Below are 20,514 nucleotides of genomic sequence, written 5' to 3'. Positions count from 1 at the left end.
CAAATGATACCTTTCATATTTTGTTCCACTTAACTCAATCTCTCCTTCAATATTGTCTATTGATTGCATTTGATCTTGTCCATCCATTCGATCTTTCAATTCTATAAATAGATCTCTCATTTCTCATTCTCAAAATGATTCTTTTTAAATACCCTCGTGATCACGCCACATAAATCAATTTTTTTTGTCATATGTGCACTCAATCTAGTGAGAGCTACACACCATTAGAGGAGAAAGAAATAACAATGAAGAAACATAAAAGGAATTAGTTTTGGTGATATCATTTTGAGGTCATATTTTTTTGTTTGCATTTTATTTTGATGTCTTTATCGGTTTGATTAGGATTAGTATGCATGTTATTTGCTTTCGTGGTGGCTTATGAATTTCATGTTTTGTTCTAACCATTTTCCTAGTCAACACTATCATTGTCATATATCTTGATGTATATTAAAAATCTTAATTTATTGAATAATCAACTACCAAGTTCAATGAATTTTTAGAGACTATCATTATCATTTTTCTTGATGTATATTAAAAATCTTAATATTTAATAATATAATAATAAGTTAATCATGTTTAACATGTTTATATTAAATTAATATTAATATAGTTCTCTTATATGTTTGGGGGCCGCACTGCTACTAGCATATATATCTTTAATTTTTAAGATATATATATTATGCCTATATATATCGAGATGTTTAATTTTTCCATTCAACTCTAATATTAAAAATATTAAATTAAAAAAATTAAATGCCTCGATATATATCAGCATAATATATATATCTTAAAAAATAAATAAATATACTTAAGTTTTATCTATATGAAAATTCATCAAGTATTTACTATTTTATTATTTTTTAATATTTATTTTTAAATCATTTGTGTTTAAAAAAAAAATTAAAATATTAATATTATTTAATTAAAAAAAATTTGTGTAATAATATTGATAAATGTTATTAATATCTATCAATATAAATAAAAAACAATTAAAACAACATACAATTATAAACTATTAAAATAAATATAGATGAATTAAACAAATATTTAATTATTCTTTATTTTAAAACTTTATTTTTTTATTTTTTCATCCTATTTTTTAGTTCATTTTACTTTGGAGTTATATTGATTAAGAATTAATATATTTTGTTGTAGAGTTATTTTATTTGATTACAGAGTTAATTTATTTTACTATAGAACTATTTTGTTCATTAGGGAACTATTTTTTTACTACATATTATTTTTAAAATTTCGGGTCATTATTTATTAAAAAATTACGCACTCTAAATAATTTTTATTTCAACTATTATTTCAAAGTCATTATATTGTCTTAATTTGACCCAAGCATCTTGTGAATGAGTTAGATCTAGCATACCTATATTTAGAAAAATCTATGTAGAAGATGTCAAGAGATATCAATTTTGAGGTGCCTTATTTATTTTGTTTTAATTATTTTATTTAACTCGGATTGAATCCTAAATGAAATTTGTACCAAGCCAAATTTGTGATGCTCATGAACAACATAAATCAAATGTGAATAATGTTGGCAACAACGAGGAAGGAGAACTAAGAGGTGGGTGAATCAGTTTACCTGGATTTAACAAATTAAGCACTATCTCAGATCTGATCAACTAGAGCAAAAAGAAAGATAACAACAATAATAGCAACACACATAACACCAATATTTTTGACGTGGAAAACCCAATAAAGGGAAAAACCATGGTGGGAACCTACCCACAATGAGATGATACTCTATAGTAGTATGTGTAAATATTACAATGGGGAATGCACATGCATTCAGGCTCATTGCCTAGAGATCATTGCTCAAATTACAATGACCCAGAAGGCTACAACCCTTAGGGAAGGTTCACTACCTTACAAAGATATCTAGAATACAATCTAGAAAAGATGACCTACAAAAATAGAACCCGCTAATGCATGATGACAATTCAGGTTAAGCTCATATGTCTGTCCTTCACCAATCTCTACTCAATACACCACACCGAAAGATGAATTCACTTTATCACACATACACCACCTTTGATAATGCAGACTCAACACCAACACATCATCGAACCATTGATTACATAAACATAATACCTATTTATACAAATCATCAAACTTGACTACAAGGTCAGTCAAACCCTTAACACCTAATTAAAAAATTGCATCACATGATACATAAATCAACCATCAGACCAATACAATGTCATAAACAACATAGCATGGACCTAAATCAACTCCTCAAACATGCACCACTACTTCAAATCTTTCCAAGATCAACTCCCTAGACCTCACTACTCAAATAAAAATGACCCAGAAGGCCACAACCCTTAGGTAAGGTTCACTACATTATAAATATATTCATACTACAATCCGGCAAATATGAATTGTAAAATAGCATCTACTAATGCATGACAAGAGTTTCGGTTAAGCTCACATGTCTGTCCTTCACCAATCTCTTCTCAATACACCACATCAAAAGATGAATTAACTTGATAACACATACGCCACCTCTGATAATGTAGACTCAACATCAACACATCACCGAACCACCAATTACATAAATATAATGCCTATTTATACAAATCATCAACCTTGACTACAAGGTAAGCCAAACCCTTAACACGGTAATTACAAAATTACATTACACAATACATAAATCAACCACTGGACCAATGCAATGTCATAAACAACATAGCATGGCCCTAAATCAACTCCTCAAATGTGCACCACCACCATAAATCTTGCCAAGATCAACTGCAACACGTTACACCACCAAGAATACCACTTAACACAAATAAGGTCACCGAACCCATAAGATCATCAAGAAAACAAACAATTATCATTGTGGACCATCAGAACAAATAGGAAATTATTAGGAAACACCAACAAGCATGTTATAACCATCTGCAATAGTTGCACGAACACCACTTAATCAAATCTTCATCGATCAGCGCATTAGCGCTTAAGAACACTTAACAGCAGCAACTCAAACAAGAAAGATAGCTTGTAGAGCATCAAATTGCAAACCATGTAAAATGAAGATACACACAAACATCCCAAACATTCTCATAAATCCGCAACATAATATATGATCATCCTAGAGCACAATGAATCAAACACCGGAACACTGCAATAATGAACACTGAAAACCAATCTCCATATCGGAATCCATAACTTGATTAAATCACCACATAGAATCATGAAATAAATAAAGAATTAAGTATCTCTAGTTGATTCAGTATAAAAAAAAAGATAAACCAATCAGATTAACTCACTGGAATTACCGGATCATCAAAACATTTCTTTGCAACACCAAAACCCAGGCATGTGTTGACATCAATCACAACAACATATCCTAGCAGCAGTAATATCAATGATCTCCCCCTTTTCCATTGATGGAAACATATTAATGTGAAAAACAATTAATGCAAATGAATAAATCGACACCAGCAAAATCCAACAAACTCTCCCTAAGATCATGCACACAAAGATCCAAACATAAGATAGTTTTTGACATGCTTCTCTTCGCCTTTGACAACAATTCCAAAGACATAAATAGTTTAAGCTTCTCTCCCCAAACTCGATAATCTCTTCCTCTAAGAAGGAAACACCCTACCCCTTAGGATAAACTCATAAATCTGAACAACATACTGACTACCCCAGTTGTGTAGTAGCACCAACTCATCAACATGGATAAGAAGATAAGACTATGAAGTCCACCGGATTGATGCATCTCCATGCACCTAGTTCTCATCAGGAGGAGTAGAGACCCCTAAATTGTCTCTCAAATACACAATTGTATCTGCAAGCAAAGGCTTAGTGAAAATATCTGCAATCTGATCTTTTGTAGATACATACTCCAATTTAACTTCTGAGCATCACTAACTTTCTCCCTCAAGAAATGATACTTAATTGATATATGCTTTTTTTTAGAGTGCAGTGTCAGATTCTTGAAAATATTAATAGCACTTGGGTAAAAGCACAAACTGTGTCATGTTTTAGGCTAACTTATCAGCACAAGTGCATTTAAGTAATTCTAACTAAAAGTTAATTTTAGTCAAACATATGGTCTAATATAGATTCATTATAGCTAAGTTATATATGGACCACAACTTTTTCAATTGGAAGTTTCTACTAAATGTATATTTTATACCATTTTGGGTCTAATTTCCCAAAAAATATACAAAATAAAAAAACTCGATGTTTCAACAACTCCTACTCTTATAATTTTTATTTTTTTTGAAATGTAAAAATACCCTTTTGTAGATCTATAAGTGAATTTTTCAAAATATATATCTTTTAATATTTTAATTAGTTTTTATATTTTATATTTTATTTTTAATTAGTTTTTAATATTTTATATTCTGGTATGGTAAGATAAGTGGTGAGAAACAAACCAATATTGGTATGGTAAGATAATGAATCTATGTCAAGGTAAGATAATTATTTTCTAATTTGGATAAATAAATAAGAAAAAAGTTGGTGGGAATTGGAAAGAGTTATATATTAGCACACGCAACTTTTCAAATTTATTGAAAAATATATTTTTATAAAAAATAGTTAAAAATATATCCATGCACTAAAGTTTCAAGTTATCAATATACACAAAAAAATTGATGAAAAAAAAAATTATTAAATAAAGTGTGGTGGCTTGTGTAACTTCAATTTCAGCATTTTATCAGCAACTAAATTATAGTGTTTACTTTATAAAAAACTACATTCAAATAATTTTTTAAAATTTTGTTAAAATTAAAAACATAAAATAGACAAAATAATATAAATTTTATGAGTTTACATCATTTCAAAATTCAAAACAAATATTTCGATTTCTATTGATTTACTCTAAAAATTTGAATCAGCATTGACCATTTGCTTTATAAAAGTGTGACACAAATTTGTACTTTTACCCACTTGAATTGTCACAATAAATAACAATAGGCTCATTATACACAACACTAATGTCCTTCAGCATCTGCTTCATCCAAACTACCTAAGTATAATTGCTAGTAGCAGCAATGTATTCAGCTTCGGTAGTAGATAGAGATATAGTATTTTTCTTCTTACTTGCCCATGAAACCAACTTATTCCCCAAAAAGACAGCTCCATCGATAGTGTTCTTTCGGTCATCTACATCACCTGCTTAATCAGCATCAGTATAGGCACATAACATGAAATCATCATTCTTCGGATACCATAACCCATAGTCAACAGTTCTCTTCAAATATCTAAAAATCTTCTTCACAATAGTAACATGAGTCTCTTTAGGATTAGCTTGAAATCTGGCACAAAGACAAATAGCATGCATAATATCCAGTCTAGTCTGACTTAGATACAATGGTCCAACAACCATAGATCTATACAAAGTCTGATTAATTTTCTGAGATTCGTCATGCTTAGACAACTTGCACCCAATCACCATAGGAGTTCCAACAAGTTTGGAGTCAACTAACCCAAACTTCTTTAACAGTCCCTTCACATAATTAGATTGAGAAATGAAGATACATTTATCAGTTTAAGTAATCTACAATCCTAAAAATAATTTCATCTCACCTATCATAGACATCTCAAATTCCTTTTGCATATCATCAGCAAACTTCATACTCAAATCATCATCCCCTCCAAAAATAATGTCATCCATAAACACTTCAAAAATCAAAATGTTATCATTCTCAACCTTAAAGTATAAGTTACTGTCAGTAGTACCTTTACAAAATCCTAACTTCATTCAAGAAGACCGACTTGACATCCATCTAATATACCCTAAAATTCTTGTAAGCAGCATATGCAAGTAGCAATCTAACAACTTCAATTCTAGTTACAGGAGAAAAAGTTTCCTCATAATCAATACCTTCTATCTGAGAGCATCCCTTACATACCAATCTTGCTTTGTTTCTCACCACTTAATCGGCTTCGTTTAGTTTATTCTGGAACACACATTTGGTACCAATCACATTCTTGTCTTTAAGACTCGGAACAAACTCCCATGTGTTATTCTTCTCAATCTGATTCAACTCTTCCTCCATAGATTTTATCCAATTCTCATACTTAAATGCTTTACCAACATCTTTAGGCTCAATATTAGAAATCAAGCATATCTCTTCAGTAGTAAGTCTTCTTCTAGTCATCACACCTTTATTTTTGTCACCAATAACTTGATTGTCTAAATGATTCAATTTCACATACCTCAGAGTCTTCTGATTATTCGGATTCTTTGGCTCTTGAACTTCTTCACTAACAATAGTAATATCCAGATTAACTATCTCAACTGAATCATTCTACTTCAAGATCTTAGTCTATGTAGGCTTAGAAATAATATCTTGATCATCAATCTCATATATGCACGCTCTGATCTGCTACCCAAATTCATCAACCTTCACCTTTGCACTTTCCACTATTTTCTTCAACCTCTTATTGTAACACTGGTAGGCCATGCTCTTAACTTTCCTATATCTTCATCTCTTTTGATATAACATTTGCTTCCAAAAACTCTAAAATATCTAAATGTAGGAACGAGACCAAACCAAAGCTCATAAGGAGTCTTACCAAAATCAGCTTTTATATGCACCCGATTGAATGTGTAAACAGCGGTGCTAACAACTTCTTTCTAAAAGGTTTGTGCAACATTTCCTTCAATCAGCATCGGTCTAGCAGCATCCAAAAATTCTTTGTTCTTCCTTTCAACAACTCCATTTTGCTGAGGGATTATAGGAGCAGATAATTGTCTTATAATTCCATTCTTTTCACAAAATGTATCAAACTCACCGGATGTGAATTCTCCTCCTCTATTAGATCTCAGACACTTCGGCTTCAACCCTATCCCAGCCTCCACCTTTGCTTTGAATATCTTGAATTTCCCCAGTGCTTTTGATTTCTCCCTTAGAAAAGTCACCCACATCATTCTAGATTAGTCATTAATCAGCAACATAATATACCTATCACCTTGCATGCTTCTCACTCTTGTAGGACCACACAAGTTAGTATGCACAAGATCTAACAGTCCATTAGATGTATACAACTTACTCTTAAATGAAGTTCTTGTTTGCTTTCCGAACTGACATTCTTTGCATACCGGATTAGAGGGCTTTACAATCTTAGGCAAATCTCTAATAGCTTGAGTAGAAATTATCCTTATCATGCAGTCAAAATTAACATGGAACATCCTCCTATGCCATAGCCAACTTTCATCTATCTAAGCAATCAAACAACTTTTCTCACTAGCACTCAAGTGAAAGATATTTTCTTTAGTCTGAGTTCCTGTTGCAATCTCTATACCAGAGGCATTCAAAATATTGCATTTACCATTCTTGAATTGTAAATCATATCCCTTTTCAACCATCTATCCAACACTCAAAATATTATGCTTTAAACCTTCATCATATAAGACATCATCAGTATTATTCTTACCATCAAAAGATATAGAACCTCTACCATGAATCACACAAGCTTTATCATCCCCAAATCTCATTATACCACCATCATACCTTTCCATATTCACAAATTTACTTTTATCACCTGTCATATGATTTGAACAACCGTTGTCAATTACCCATTCATCTTTCTCTTCAATCTTAGTAGCCAAATCTTTCTCCTCAATAATGCAGCTTGTAGGATTCACTGGTACCAGATCATCTTCCCTGATAGCAATAAATACAAATTCATCTCCTGAATTCCCATTCTTTGATTCCTCATTTGTCACACCTTCATCAGCAACATAATAAAATCTCTTCTAATTTTTGTACTTCCAGTTAGGTTTATAGGGCTTGTCATACTTATCATGCTTCTCATATCTATCATGCTTATCAAATCTATCATGTCTTTCATGCTTATCATACCTAGACATTCTTTCAGGACACCTAGAAGAAAAATGTCCTATCTTATTACAAGAGAAACATTTCAAAGGTAACTTTACATCATACTTATAGACTCCCTTAGGCAATCTTTGAAAAATAAGTGCTTCAAGCCCATCCAACTCTTTCTCCTTCTATTCCATCTCTCTCATCTCTCTTTCATATCTTGAAACCCTAGATGAACTCTCTCTTGGATCATATAGTTGCTTTCCATATACAGAGGCTTTAAATGCACTCTCAGATTTACCATGTGATTCTCTAAATTCACTCAACTCAAATGCAGCTAACTTACCAACTAACATGTCTCTTGTCACAGTAGTCACACTCTAGATCTCATCAATAGCAACAACTTTAGCTTTGTAAGTAGAAGGAAAGGATCTCAGCACCTTAGCAACAATCTCATCTTCCTCAAGAGTTCCACTGGAACATCTGATGTTCATAAAAATTTCATTCAATATAGCCATAAAGGAAGTTATGTTCTCATCTGCAATGTCTCATACTTTCCTTTCAAACTCTGCAACTTAGCAACTTTTACTTGTGCATCTCCTTCATACAAGATCTCTAACTTTTTCCATATCTCATGTGCAGTCTGGACTCCCATCACATTAGTCATCTCTGAATCAGTCAAGGCACTCAACAATGCTTCCTTAGCCCTTATGTTAAGTTCAGATTCTTTGATTTCATCAGCAGTAATCGGTCCATTTGGAGGAACATTGTAGACATTCTTTGTAATCTTCCAATAATCTTCTCCAAGACACTTCAAATGACCTTCCATCTGGTCCTTCCATCTATTCTAGGACTCTCCTTCTTGAACACATATATTTCCATCCCAGATCTCCTCAAGTGGTTAAGCTTCTTCTATAGGATTTAGCTCTGATACCACTTGTTAGCAACAACAAGGAAGGAAAACTGAGAGAGGAGGTGAATCAGTTTTCACTGGATTTAACAAATTAAGCACTATCTTAGATATGATCAACTGTAGAAAAAATAAATATAACAGTAATAACAACACCACACATAACACCAATATTTTTGACATGGAAAACTAGGTTAAGGTAAAAACCATAGTGGGAACCTACCCACAATGAGATGATACTCTACAATAGTATGTGTAAATATTACAATGGGGAATGCAAATGCATTTAGGCTCACTGCTCAAATTACAATGACCCAGAAGGCTACAACCCTCAGGGAAGGTTCACTACCTTACAAAGATATTCAGACTACATTCTAGCAAAGATGAACTGAACAAATAACACCTGCTAATGCGTGATGACAATTCCGGTTAAGCTCATATGTCTGCCCTTCACTAATATCTACTCAATACACCACACCGAAAGATGAATTCACTTTATCACACATACACCACCTCTGATAATGCAAAATCAACACCAACACATTTTCGAACCACCAATTACATAAACATAACACCTATTTATACAAATCATCAACCCTGACTACAAGTTCAGCCAATCCCTTAACACCTAATTACAAAATTACATCACATGATACATAAATCAACCACCAAACCAATACAATATTATAAACAACATAGCATGGACCTAAATTAGCTCCTCAAACGTGCACCACCACTAAAAATCTTGCAAAGATCAACTGCAACACATTACACCACCAAGAATATTACATAACACAAAGAATATCACCAGACCCATAGGATCATCAAGAACATGCACAATGATCAATGCAAACTATTAGAACAAATAGGACATGATTAGGAAACACCAACAAGCATGTTAGAACCATCTGCAATAGTTTCACCAACACCACTTAATCAAATCTTCATTGATTGGCATGTTAACACTCAAGAATGCTTAACAACGACAACTCGGGAAATAAAGATATCTTGCAGATCATAAAATCACAAACCATTTGTAATGAAGATACAAACAAACATCCTAAACACTCTCCCAAATTTGCAACATAAGATATGATCATACCAGAGCACAATGAATCAAACACCAGAACACTGCAATACTAAACACTGAAAACCAATCTCCATAAATAGATCAAATCACCACATAGAATCATGAAATCAATAAAGAATGAAGTATCTATAGTTTTGGCTAAGGATAAACGTGTTTTACAAGGACCCGAAACCTAAAGTTTTACAACAGCCGACCAACAGCCAATCCGGTAAGAAACAGCAACAAAACAGGGGAGCAACCCCAAACAGAAACAAAGACAAATAAAGCACAGACAAACAAGCCAAAGCTAAAAAGCTCTCAGTTAAGCGAGAGCACCAGATCCTTGTTCTTTTGGATGGAAATCATGTTGATTTCCTCAAGCTCCTCCATGATGAATATGGAGGTAGCCTTGTTGCTGCTTCTGCTCTTGGTTTTGGAACTAGGTCCCATGGTTTTCTTGTCTCCAGTAGCCACATCATCTCCACCAAGTTCTTTCACTAGGTCACTGTGGAAGGATCTATAATTAGCAACAATCGCATTAATCTTTTCTAGCCCCTCAATGTTGTTGTTCATGGCTTCTTTACTAATGTCAACCAGATTCTTGAGATTTTTCTTAATCTCAGCCATGGATTGTTCCACCTTATCAATCCTTTGTTCATGGTTACATTTCATAACCTCAACATTCTGAGATATTTTTTAGTCATGATCATGAGTTTTCCTGGTTTGCTGGGTTCTGGGGAAGCAGTGAAAATGTCAATTATTTCTTTAACCCCCATCTTGAGGGTGTCAATTTCACACTCGACCCACTTCCAGCAGCACTCCTGGCTTCTGGTGGCTTCCATGACAAGATTCATCAGACTACTATCTTTCCCTCAATTGTCTTTATGTACATTGATAGGGATGTCCAGTTTAATCCCTTGGTCCGTAATCTTCAGGTTGTGATCCTTCACTGCCAGCTTGTTCTTTTTGGTGAGGGGTTCACCCTTGGAGATCAACTTGCTGGTGGTTTTGTATTTACTAGCTACCCATCTAGGGGGATTCTTGTTGCCGAGCGTCTCAGGAGTGACCATCTTTTCCTTTTCATCAGCAAGTTTGTATTCAGGGTCATCAGCAGGAACCCCACTATCATCCAGGTCCATCTTTGAATCAGAGACATCTTGGACCTCCATCTGCAGACCAATCTCGACAAGCAAGGGTACAATTTCAAGGGATTTGGCATGTTCCATGATAAGGACGATAAGTCCCTCATGAAGAATAGGGTTGCTAGGGTTTTCATAGGTGCTTTTCTAGGCTATTCTCAAGGGAGGAGGCAAGATAGTAGGGAACAAAGATAATTTTACCATGGCAAAAATGATTTAAAATAGTGAAATGGTAGGAGAAGATACTTGCATACCTGCCATCAAGGGTGATATATCTCATTATAAACTCAACCATGTCAGCCCACGGGGCCATGAGGTTTTTTCTATTATAGCCACCATCAACCATCTTGGTGACTCTGGAGCGCTCCTTGTCTTTGTCGAAGAAGCTCGACAAGTCTTCCTCCCCAATTTTTCTATCCCTTTAAAACCTTCATTCAGTAGTAGCCAGACCAGTGATCATCACCACCAAAGTTCCATCTATCTGATAATCATCCCCATAGGCCTTGAGACTCCCTCTTTTCTATCCGTTAACAAAGGCCTCCGTAATCAGAGGAGAGGGGCCATGAAGTCGGTCCAGGTAGGGGACGAGACCACCATCGACCACTTCCTGCCAGACATCTTTATTATTTTTCCACTTCTCGCAAGTAGAGGGCTCTTGTCTGTTCTTATCCACTCCAATTATGCTCCTGGTCGCCAGATAATAGGAGATGAAGTATCTATAGTTGATTCAGGATAGCAAACAGATAAACCAACCAGATCAACTCACTATAATTATCGGATCACCAAAACATTTCTGTGCAACACCAAAACACAAGAATATGTTGACATCAATGACAACAACATATCCTAGTAGCAGCAATATCCAACAAATCATTTATAAGAAAATAAACAAATTCATGTTTTTTTATCAAGAATAATAACCTAGCAAGATTTCCACCTATAAATATAATCACATGAATGATGGAAATTAATTTGTAGCATTAATAATACTTACAAAGCAAAGTAGACTTAAATAGAAGTAACATAGAAAAAATGCACCATTACAAATTTGAAATGGCAATTGGAACATGCTATTTAAAATCTCATGATAATTTCATAAACAACACATAGAAAGAAACCTCAATAAGTTAAGTTCCACATTGCCATTTCTAGGTCAAAACAAAATATGTAAATATTGTAGCAAGAAATAATGATAACACACTATTTCACAAGATAAGAAACAAACTCTTGGACATAAAATGGGATTCGAGGACCAAAATAAAGTTCTAAAACCCAAAATAGGCACGAGACTTAAAAATATATATGGTACCAAAAGCATAATGTAAAACCAAAAATGGGGTTGCTATTGAAGGTCATTGCTAGAGGATCGAATAATTTCTAGACAAAAAAAGAAAGAGAATAAAATATTTAAACTTAAAATTTATTTTGAACAATTTTCTTAAAGATATATTTAACTTATTACATAATTTGTCATTTAATTTTGTTAATTTTTTATGGATATAACTAAATTATTTAACTTGTTACTTAACTATCTTACAATTTTTATAAACACAACCAATTTCGTTATCTTATCTAGACAAAACCATTACACCCATATGGCACATATAGTCTAATAAAACATATTTAACTCATTAATTAATTATCTTATATTTTCTCAAACATAACCAATTTTCATTATTTAAATTACTATTTAACTTCTTACTTAATTCTCTTACCTTTTAGACATAAACATTACACCCACACAATACAAATCATTAAAATAATTTAACTTTTTACTTAATTGTCTTACATTTAATATAGACATAATCAATTTTCTTAATTTAACTTATTACTTAATTTGTTTTGTTTCCTTTTTATATTTTCTATAAACACAACCAATTCTTTTTATTTTTTAAAAGCATAACTACTACTCCACATAATACAAATCATCTACTTAAACATATTTAAATTGTTACTTAATTTATTACTTGATTGTCTTATATTTTCTACAGACATAACCAACTTTTCTTATTTAACTTATTATTTAAATTATGTGTTTCTTCCTTATAACTTTGAAAAGGCCCATTGATTACACCCATATAATACAAATTAAATTTATGATAAATATCACACTTATTACTTTACTTATTTTTTCCTTCCCTTATATTTTCCAAAATTCCAATAGTTGGACACACATAATACAGATAAAGAGTTATGGAAAATATCACACCTATTACTTGTAATTTCTTCACCCACTTAAAACAAATAGGAGTCAGAGAAAATATCACACTTATTACTCAATTTATTGATTTCTTACCTTATATTTTTTCGAGAAGTCTTAAGTGTTGCACCCACGTAATACAACTAGGTGTTATGGGGAACATCACATTTGAATGTTTCTAATCCGACAGCCTGCAACTTGATAGTTATCATGTTTAGGAAATACGATATCTAGACGACACACCATTAGAGGAGAAAGGAATAACGATGAAGCAAAGGAATGCATTTTGGTGATATCATTTTGAGTTCATTTTGTTTTGTTTGCATTTTATTTTGATGTCTTTATTGGTTTGATTAGGATTAGTCTGTATGTTATTTTCTTTCAAGGTGGCTTATGAATTTCGTGCCTTGTTCTAACTATTTTCCTAGTTGGTACTATCATTGTCATATATCTTGATGTATATTAAAAATCTTAATATTGAATAATCAACTACCATGTTCAATGAATATTTAGAGTTACTATCATTATCATTTTTCTTGGTGTACTTTACAAATATTAATATTGAATAATATAATAATAAGTTAATCTTATTTAACATGTTTATATTAAATTAATATTAATATAGTTCTCTTACATGTTTGGGGGTCGCAATTCTACTAGCATATATATCTTTAATTTTTAAGATGTATATATTACGCCTATATATATCAAGATGTTTAATTTTTTCATTCAACTTTAATATAAAAATATTAAATTGAAAAAATTCAATACCACATTATATATCGACGTAATCTATATATCTTAAAAAATAAAGATATATATGCTAGTTTTATCTATATGAAAACTCATTAAGTATTTAGTAATTTATTATTTTTTAATATTTATTTTTAAATCATTCGTGTTTAAAAATGTTTAAAATATTAATATTATTTACTTAAATAATTTTTTGTGTAATAATATTGATAAATATTTTTAATATTTATCAATATAAATAAAACTCAATTTAAACAACATACAATTATAAACTATAAAAATAAATATAAATGAATTAAACAAATATTTAATTATTCTTTTTTTTTTAACTTTGTTTATTATTTTTTCTTCTTATTTTACAGTTCATTTTACTTTGGAGTTATATTGAATTAAGAATTTATATATTTAATTGTAGAGTTATTTTACTTGATTACAGAGTTAATTTAGTTTACTATAGAACTATTTTATTAACTAGGGAACTAATTTTTTACTACATATCATTTATTTTAAATTTAAGGTCATTATATATTAAAAAATTATCTATTCTAAATAATTTTTCTTTCAACTATTTTTCAAATTCATTATGTTGTCTTAATTTGACCCAAGCATGTTGTGAATGAGTTAGATCTATCATACCTATATTTAGAAAAATCTATGTAAAAGATGTCAAGAGATTTCACTTTTGAAATGCCTCATTTATTTATTTTAATTATTTTATTTAACTTGGATTGCATCCTAAATGAAATTTGTACCAAGCCAAATTTGTGATGCTCATAAACAACATAACTCAAATGCTAATAATTTATAAGAAACTAAACAAATGCTTGTTTTTTAATCAAGAATAGTAACCTAGCAATCCACCTATAAATATAATCACATGAATGATAGAAATTAAATTGTAGTATTAATAATACCTACAAAAGCATTAAACCCAAAGCAAAGTGGACTTAAATAGAAGGAACATAGAAAAAATGCACCATTACAAATTTGAAATGGCAACTGGAACATGATGTTTAAATTCTCATGATAATTTCATAAACAACACATAGAAAGAAACCTCATTTTACACCTTTTCATAAATAATATTAAATTAAGGTTCACATTATCATTTCAAGGTCAAAACAAAATATATAAATATTGTAGCAAGAAATAATGATAACACATTGTTTCACAAGACAAGAAACAAACTCTTGGACATAAAATGGGACTTGAGGACCAAAAAAAAGTTCTAGAACCCAAAATGAGCACGAGACTTAAAAACAGATATGGTACCAAAAGAAAAATGCAAAATCAAAGATAGGGTTGTTATTGAAAGTCATTGCTAAAGGATGAAATAATTTTTAGACAAAAAAAAAAGAGAGAGAATAAAATATTTAAACTTACAATTTATTTTGAACAATTTTCTTATAGATGTATTTAACTTATTACATAATTTGTCATTTAATTTTGTTAATTTTTTTATTGATATAACTAAATCATTTAACTTGTTACTTAACTATCTTATAATTTTTATAAACACAACCAATTTCATTATCTTTTTTGGACAAAAGAATTACATTCACATGGTACAAATAGTCTACTAAAACATATTTAACTTATTAATTAAATATCTTGTATTTTATACAAACATAACCAATTTTCATTATTTAAATTACTACTTAACTTCTTACTTAATTCTCTTACCTTTTTAGACATAAACATTACACCCACATAATACAAATTGAAATTATGAGAAATATCACACTTATTACTTGTTTCTTTCTTCACCCACTTAAAACAAATAGGAGTCATAGAAAATATCACTTATTACTTAATTTGTTGCTTTCTTACTTATATTTTTCGAAACTTAAGTGTTGCACCTACGTAATACAACTGGGTGTTATGGGGAACATCATATTTGAATGTTTCTAATCCGACAGCCTGAAACCTGACAGTTACAATGTTTAGGAAATACGATGTCTAAGCGACATTAACCATGGGGAATATACCAGACCTTTTTATAGATCTCCAGCCGTATAAAAGTTTAAACAGATTCGAGTCAGGTATATATTCAAAAAGACAGATTAAAAATCACAAAAAAGGAGATCTTTCAAGCTGAAGAGCTTTGCTCAATTATCTTTGGACATGCTTATTCTCTTAAGCTTTCCTGCCCTTGCCTTGATTTTTGCCTATTTTATCTACGTGCTCATAAGCCAGAAACACATCAATACTGGGCCTACGTCTTATCCAATTCTGGGTTCATTAATTGCTTTCCTGAGTAACCGAAGCAGGCTCACAGAATGGCTGACGGAGCTTCTCGAACACGCTCCCTTCAACATCATCACTTTTCATCGCCCCGGAATAAATGTTATCACGGCCGATCCAGGCAATGTGAAGCACCTTCTCAAGACCCGTTTTGAGAATTATCCCAAGGGCAACTATTTCAGGCTCCTCCTCAACGATCTGCTCGGCACCGGAATTTTCAACACAGACGGCGCTCCCTGGAAATTGCAGAGGCGAGTGGCCAGTTACGAGTTCAGCACCAACTCTTTGCGCGACTTCATTGCGGAGAGCGTGCATAACGAGATCACCAATCGCCTTCTGCCACGGCTCAGAAAAGTTGCTGCCACCAACCAGCGGGGGGAGAATCGGCTGGATATGCAGGACGTCTTCAAGCGATTTGCCTTCGACAACATATGTCAGGTGGCATTCGGCATGGACCCCGCTTGCCTCGACATTTCTCTACCTCTCTCAGAATTCTCAGAGGCCTTTGATGTCGCCACGAATTTGAGCCTGAAAAGATTCACGGATCCCCTGCCCTACCTGTGGATGCTCAAGCACTTCGTCAACGTCGGCTTACGCCAGGCAATCCACTTCATTCATAACTTCGCGCAAGACATAATCGAGGCGAGGAAGTAAGAAGTCTCTCCATCCCAGGGATCACGGCGTCAAGATCGCCTGTCCAGATTTCTTCTCCTCCACAAGAGTGCTGTCGCTGCAGCAGGAAAGGCTTCCTATGATGTTTTCCTCAGAGATATTGTAATAAGTTTTATCTTGGCGGGCAGGGACACTCCGTCTTCCGCGCTCACCTGGTTCTTTTGGCTCCTCTCCTCTCATCGCCGAGTCGAAAACATCTATGTAGAAATTACACGCATTATTGCTGCCAGACAAGAGATCAGTTCCTTTTTCTCTTATGAGGAATTGAAGCAGATGAAGTATCTGCAGGCTGCTCTATGTGAATCGATGAGGTTGTACCCGCCCGTTCCGTCTGACACAAAATAGGCATCGCCAGGTCGGCCCGGCTTAACCAGCACACTCTAAGCGCTGACCGCGCTTAAGTGGCTGGTGTGGGTCCCTTTACTCCTTTAACCTTTCCGTTCGAGGTTCCCACAGCTTTCCGTTCGCAGTTCCGTCAACAGATCTTCACCGTTTCTCTAAACAGTGACGCCGTCAATGTTTCATTCAAATTTTCTTCCCGCTCGAAACTTTGGCGCTTGAATGCATAATAAAGGAGCAACCCGATCAATTCCTCTGCCGGCGTACTCCGGACCTGTGCCAAAATGGTAGCTTTGGAACACGGTATGGACATCGATCAAGGCATAATGGAAATGGAAATGGGGAAAAATATGATAAAGTATTACAGTTGGAAATGCTCTGGTGGACATGTATACATAATGCTGAAACAGAGAAATAGACATGTATGCATAATGCAGAAGCATAAAAAAGGCATGCGAACTGTTTGACTGTTTGTGTCAAAGAAATGTGATCTGATCGAATGCAAGATAAGCACAAAATACGCCTGTAGACAAGGATTTGAAAACTTTCAACCAAATGCGATTGGCAGAGACTCCAAAGCCTTTGCTAGTGTCTGCCAGCCTGTGTCAAAATCGAAGCTTTAGAACAGGGCAAGGACATTCATCGTAAGAGTTTTGTCAGATGGTGTAGCTGCAACTTCCCTGGTCGACATGTATGCAAAATATGTAAGCATTGACAAGGTATGTGAAGTTTGAACTGCTTCAAAGAATGGCATGTTTACAGGATATGTAAAATATGGAAGCATAGACAAGGCACCTTAACTGTTTGACAAAATGCCTCAAAGAGCGTTCTTTTCTTGTAAACGTTTTTAGAAACTTCCTATCAAATGCAGTTGGCAGATGTGAAGCCAAATTCTGCAACTTTTGCTGGCATCCTCCCAGCCTGTGCCAAATGGGAGCTTTGGGACAGGGTATGGACATCCTTCAAAGCATAAAGGACAGAAATTTAGTAGACATGTACGCAAAATGTAACTACATACTTAATTACTGCCCTAATTTTCACACCACAGGTAATTGTAGCTACAATTCACCATAAAAACTAGTGAAGATATGTCTGAATTTATGAGTCTAATGATCTCATGTCTAAGTTGGCATGCTCATGCATGAATTTGATCGAAGACTTTGTAGACTAAGTTGTTGATCATCCTTCAAGCCTATGCAATGGTATAGTTGCCATTTTACAAAGAGAATAGCTCCATGGTCATTCATGCATAGAGTAATGCAATGATTATTTTGGTGGTTATATAGGACCAATGCACTTGTAAGACCAACAAAATGTAAAGCCTTGTAGGTATGTGATGTCCTTGCAATTCAATATTCAAGATTAGATATTAATGGAGATAGAAGCATGTCGATAAAAGAAACATAACAAGTATGCTTTGAATAGTCATTACTACCACTATGGAGACTATGTATATTATATAGACGTGTTGCATGAGTAGATTGGGCCATAACAAAGGCATTGGGGTCACCACCACCACAAGTGATGTTTCATTAGTGAAGACTTGCATCTGAATCCACATTGATCATCTATAAAGATCGTGCACTTGCAAGATAGAATAATTTTAACCCACTAGGCTTATTTCAACACTTGGACATGAGACACTCAAGGATAAATCATGTCCCTAAAGATATGAGGTGTAAAATATTTTGTATATGTGGCTAAATGGGGTTGAGATATATCAATATAAAGAAAATTGCATGCATTAAGTGGAAGCCTACATAATAATCAAATAGGAGATGTGTACTATCAAATTATGTGTTGTGCACTACTTTAATCAAAGTGTGGCATATAACAACAATGAATAGTGGTAGGGTAAGCACAACAACTTGAAGGGTTGGTGCAGGGGCACCAAGGCTTTTCATGCCTCGTGAAGGCTTTATTGTAATGGGTCTTTGTTTGTGTCTTATGGAGGTCTAATAAGGTCCAAAGGACCAATTGTAATCAGAACAATTCCATTTGTAAGGCTATTAAGTCATTTGTCCTAGATAGACCAATATAATTATGATATGGTTAACCATGGTCAAGGTTACCAAAGGTGTCCAATATGGGTGAAATCCATGTAATAAGGCTTTTTCGCCCATTTTAGTCTGTTTAGGATGATTTTGAGTCAATTTGGGGTGTTTTCACAAAGTTTGGCAACAATCTTCAAAAGTTACAAAAGTTGTCAACTTTGCAATTTTGCTAAGTTACAAAAAAATAAGTTGTCAATTATGCAAAGTTGACAACTAATGGTCATTTAATTTCAAAATTGGTTGGAAGCAGTTATAAAAGGTATGTTTCATGTCTATAAAGTCTCTTTTGGTCGAGGTAATGGAGGTTGATCTGAATTTTGGAGGAGATCTAATAAAACCAATTTTGATTTTTTTGAAAATTTATTGTTTCAGTTGTGTTGCAACGTTTTGTACTTGTTCGTACGATACTTTCTAGTTTAAAGAATCATATGGTTGGAAAGTAGAGTGGGTCTTTGGTGGTGATTTGGTCCAATTTCATCAAGTATTTTGGAAGATATAAGCGTTTTGGTGAAAACTGCCTGTAACTCCTTGCCACCTAGGGTTTTATCTCAAAAATGTGATTTTCTCCACATTCCACTATGGTGAAAGGCTATAACCTGGTTGAATGGTGGATTTAGGAGTAATTTCAATTTTCCTTTTTCTTTCAATGCATGGAAGCAAGTTTGGTGTAAGTTTGAAGTGAATTTGGCCTGGCATCCCTATGTGACAGGCTTGTGAAGAGGGGTAATTTGAAGGTATCAATGAACCTGTTGCAAACATGAGAGCTTGGAAGCCCAAAATAGTTGATTTGGTGATTTTGTGATGCATGAAACCTCTTGGATCCATTCATTGTGTATTGGTGTGCATTTGTGAGGTACCAAGCTTTGGAAAAGAGAGCTAATTAAAGCTCTAGTGCAGTGGTAGAACTCCATTTTTTATTGTTTTGTTAGAAAACAACCTATACCAATTTTTTGATATGATATAGAACTCCAAAAAGGGTATCCAAAAATCATTTCACAATCTTGATATCGGGTCTATATCAAAAGATATTCATGACAGTCCTAAAAGAGAGGGCTACTAGGAATTTGGGGTGGTTGTGAAGTGCCCTTTCATTCTACATGCTAGAAGCCATAACCGATTCTTGGAACATGTTTGGTTGGGTTTCATAAGATGTTTTTGAAGTTTTCTTGTGAATTCCTAATCCATTTGAATGTCCGCACTAGTTTGAGTCCTTTTTGCTTAGATGAATCTAAAGGTATTGTCAAATCTTACAAGCTCTTATAGATGGACCATTACCTAGTTTATACCCATGACCTCTTCCCTTCCATACAGGATTGCAGGAACTTATTGGTATCA

General features: G+C 33.4%; 1 protein-coding gene across 1 annotated transcript in view; it reads left to right on the top strand.

The window, feature by feature from the left end:
* The window catches only part of LOC131051050 (cytochrome P450 94A1-like), a 35,798-nt gene extending 17,700 nt beyond the window's left edge, over nucleotides 1–18,098 (top strand). Inside the window, exons 2-5 of the mRNA XM_057985395.2 lie at nucleotides 16,067–16,764; nucleotides 16,915–17,097; nucleotides 17,754–17,844; nucleotides 17,997–18,098. Coding sequence (XP_057841378.2) covers nucleotides 16,067–16,764; nucleotides 16,915–17,097; nucleotides 17,754–17,844; nucleotides 17,997–18,098 — 1,074 coding nt within the window. The remainder of the gene's footprint in view (nucleotides 1–16,066; nucleotides 16,765–16,914; nucleotides 17,098–17,753; nucleotides 17,845–17,996) is intronic.
* The last annotated feature ends 2,416 nt before the right edge of the window (nucleotides 18,099–20,514 follow it).

The sequence above is a fragment of the Cryptomeria japonica genome, chromosome 6, assembly GCF_030272615.1.
Source record: "Cryptomeria japonica chromosome 6, Sugi_1.0, whole genome shotgun sequence".
Classification (NCBI taxonomy): domain Eukaryota; kingdom Viridiplantae; phylum Streptophyta; class Pinopsida; order Cupressales; family Cupressaceae; genus Cryptomeria; species Cryptomeria japonica.
This window is presented reverse-complemented; position numbering and strand designations above follow the sequence as displayed.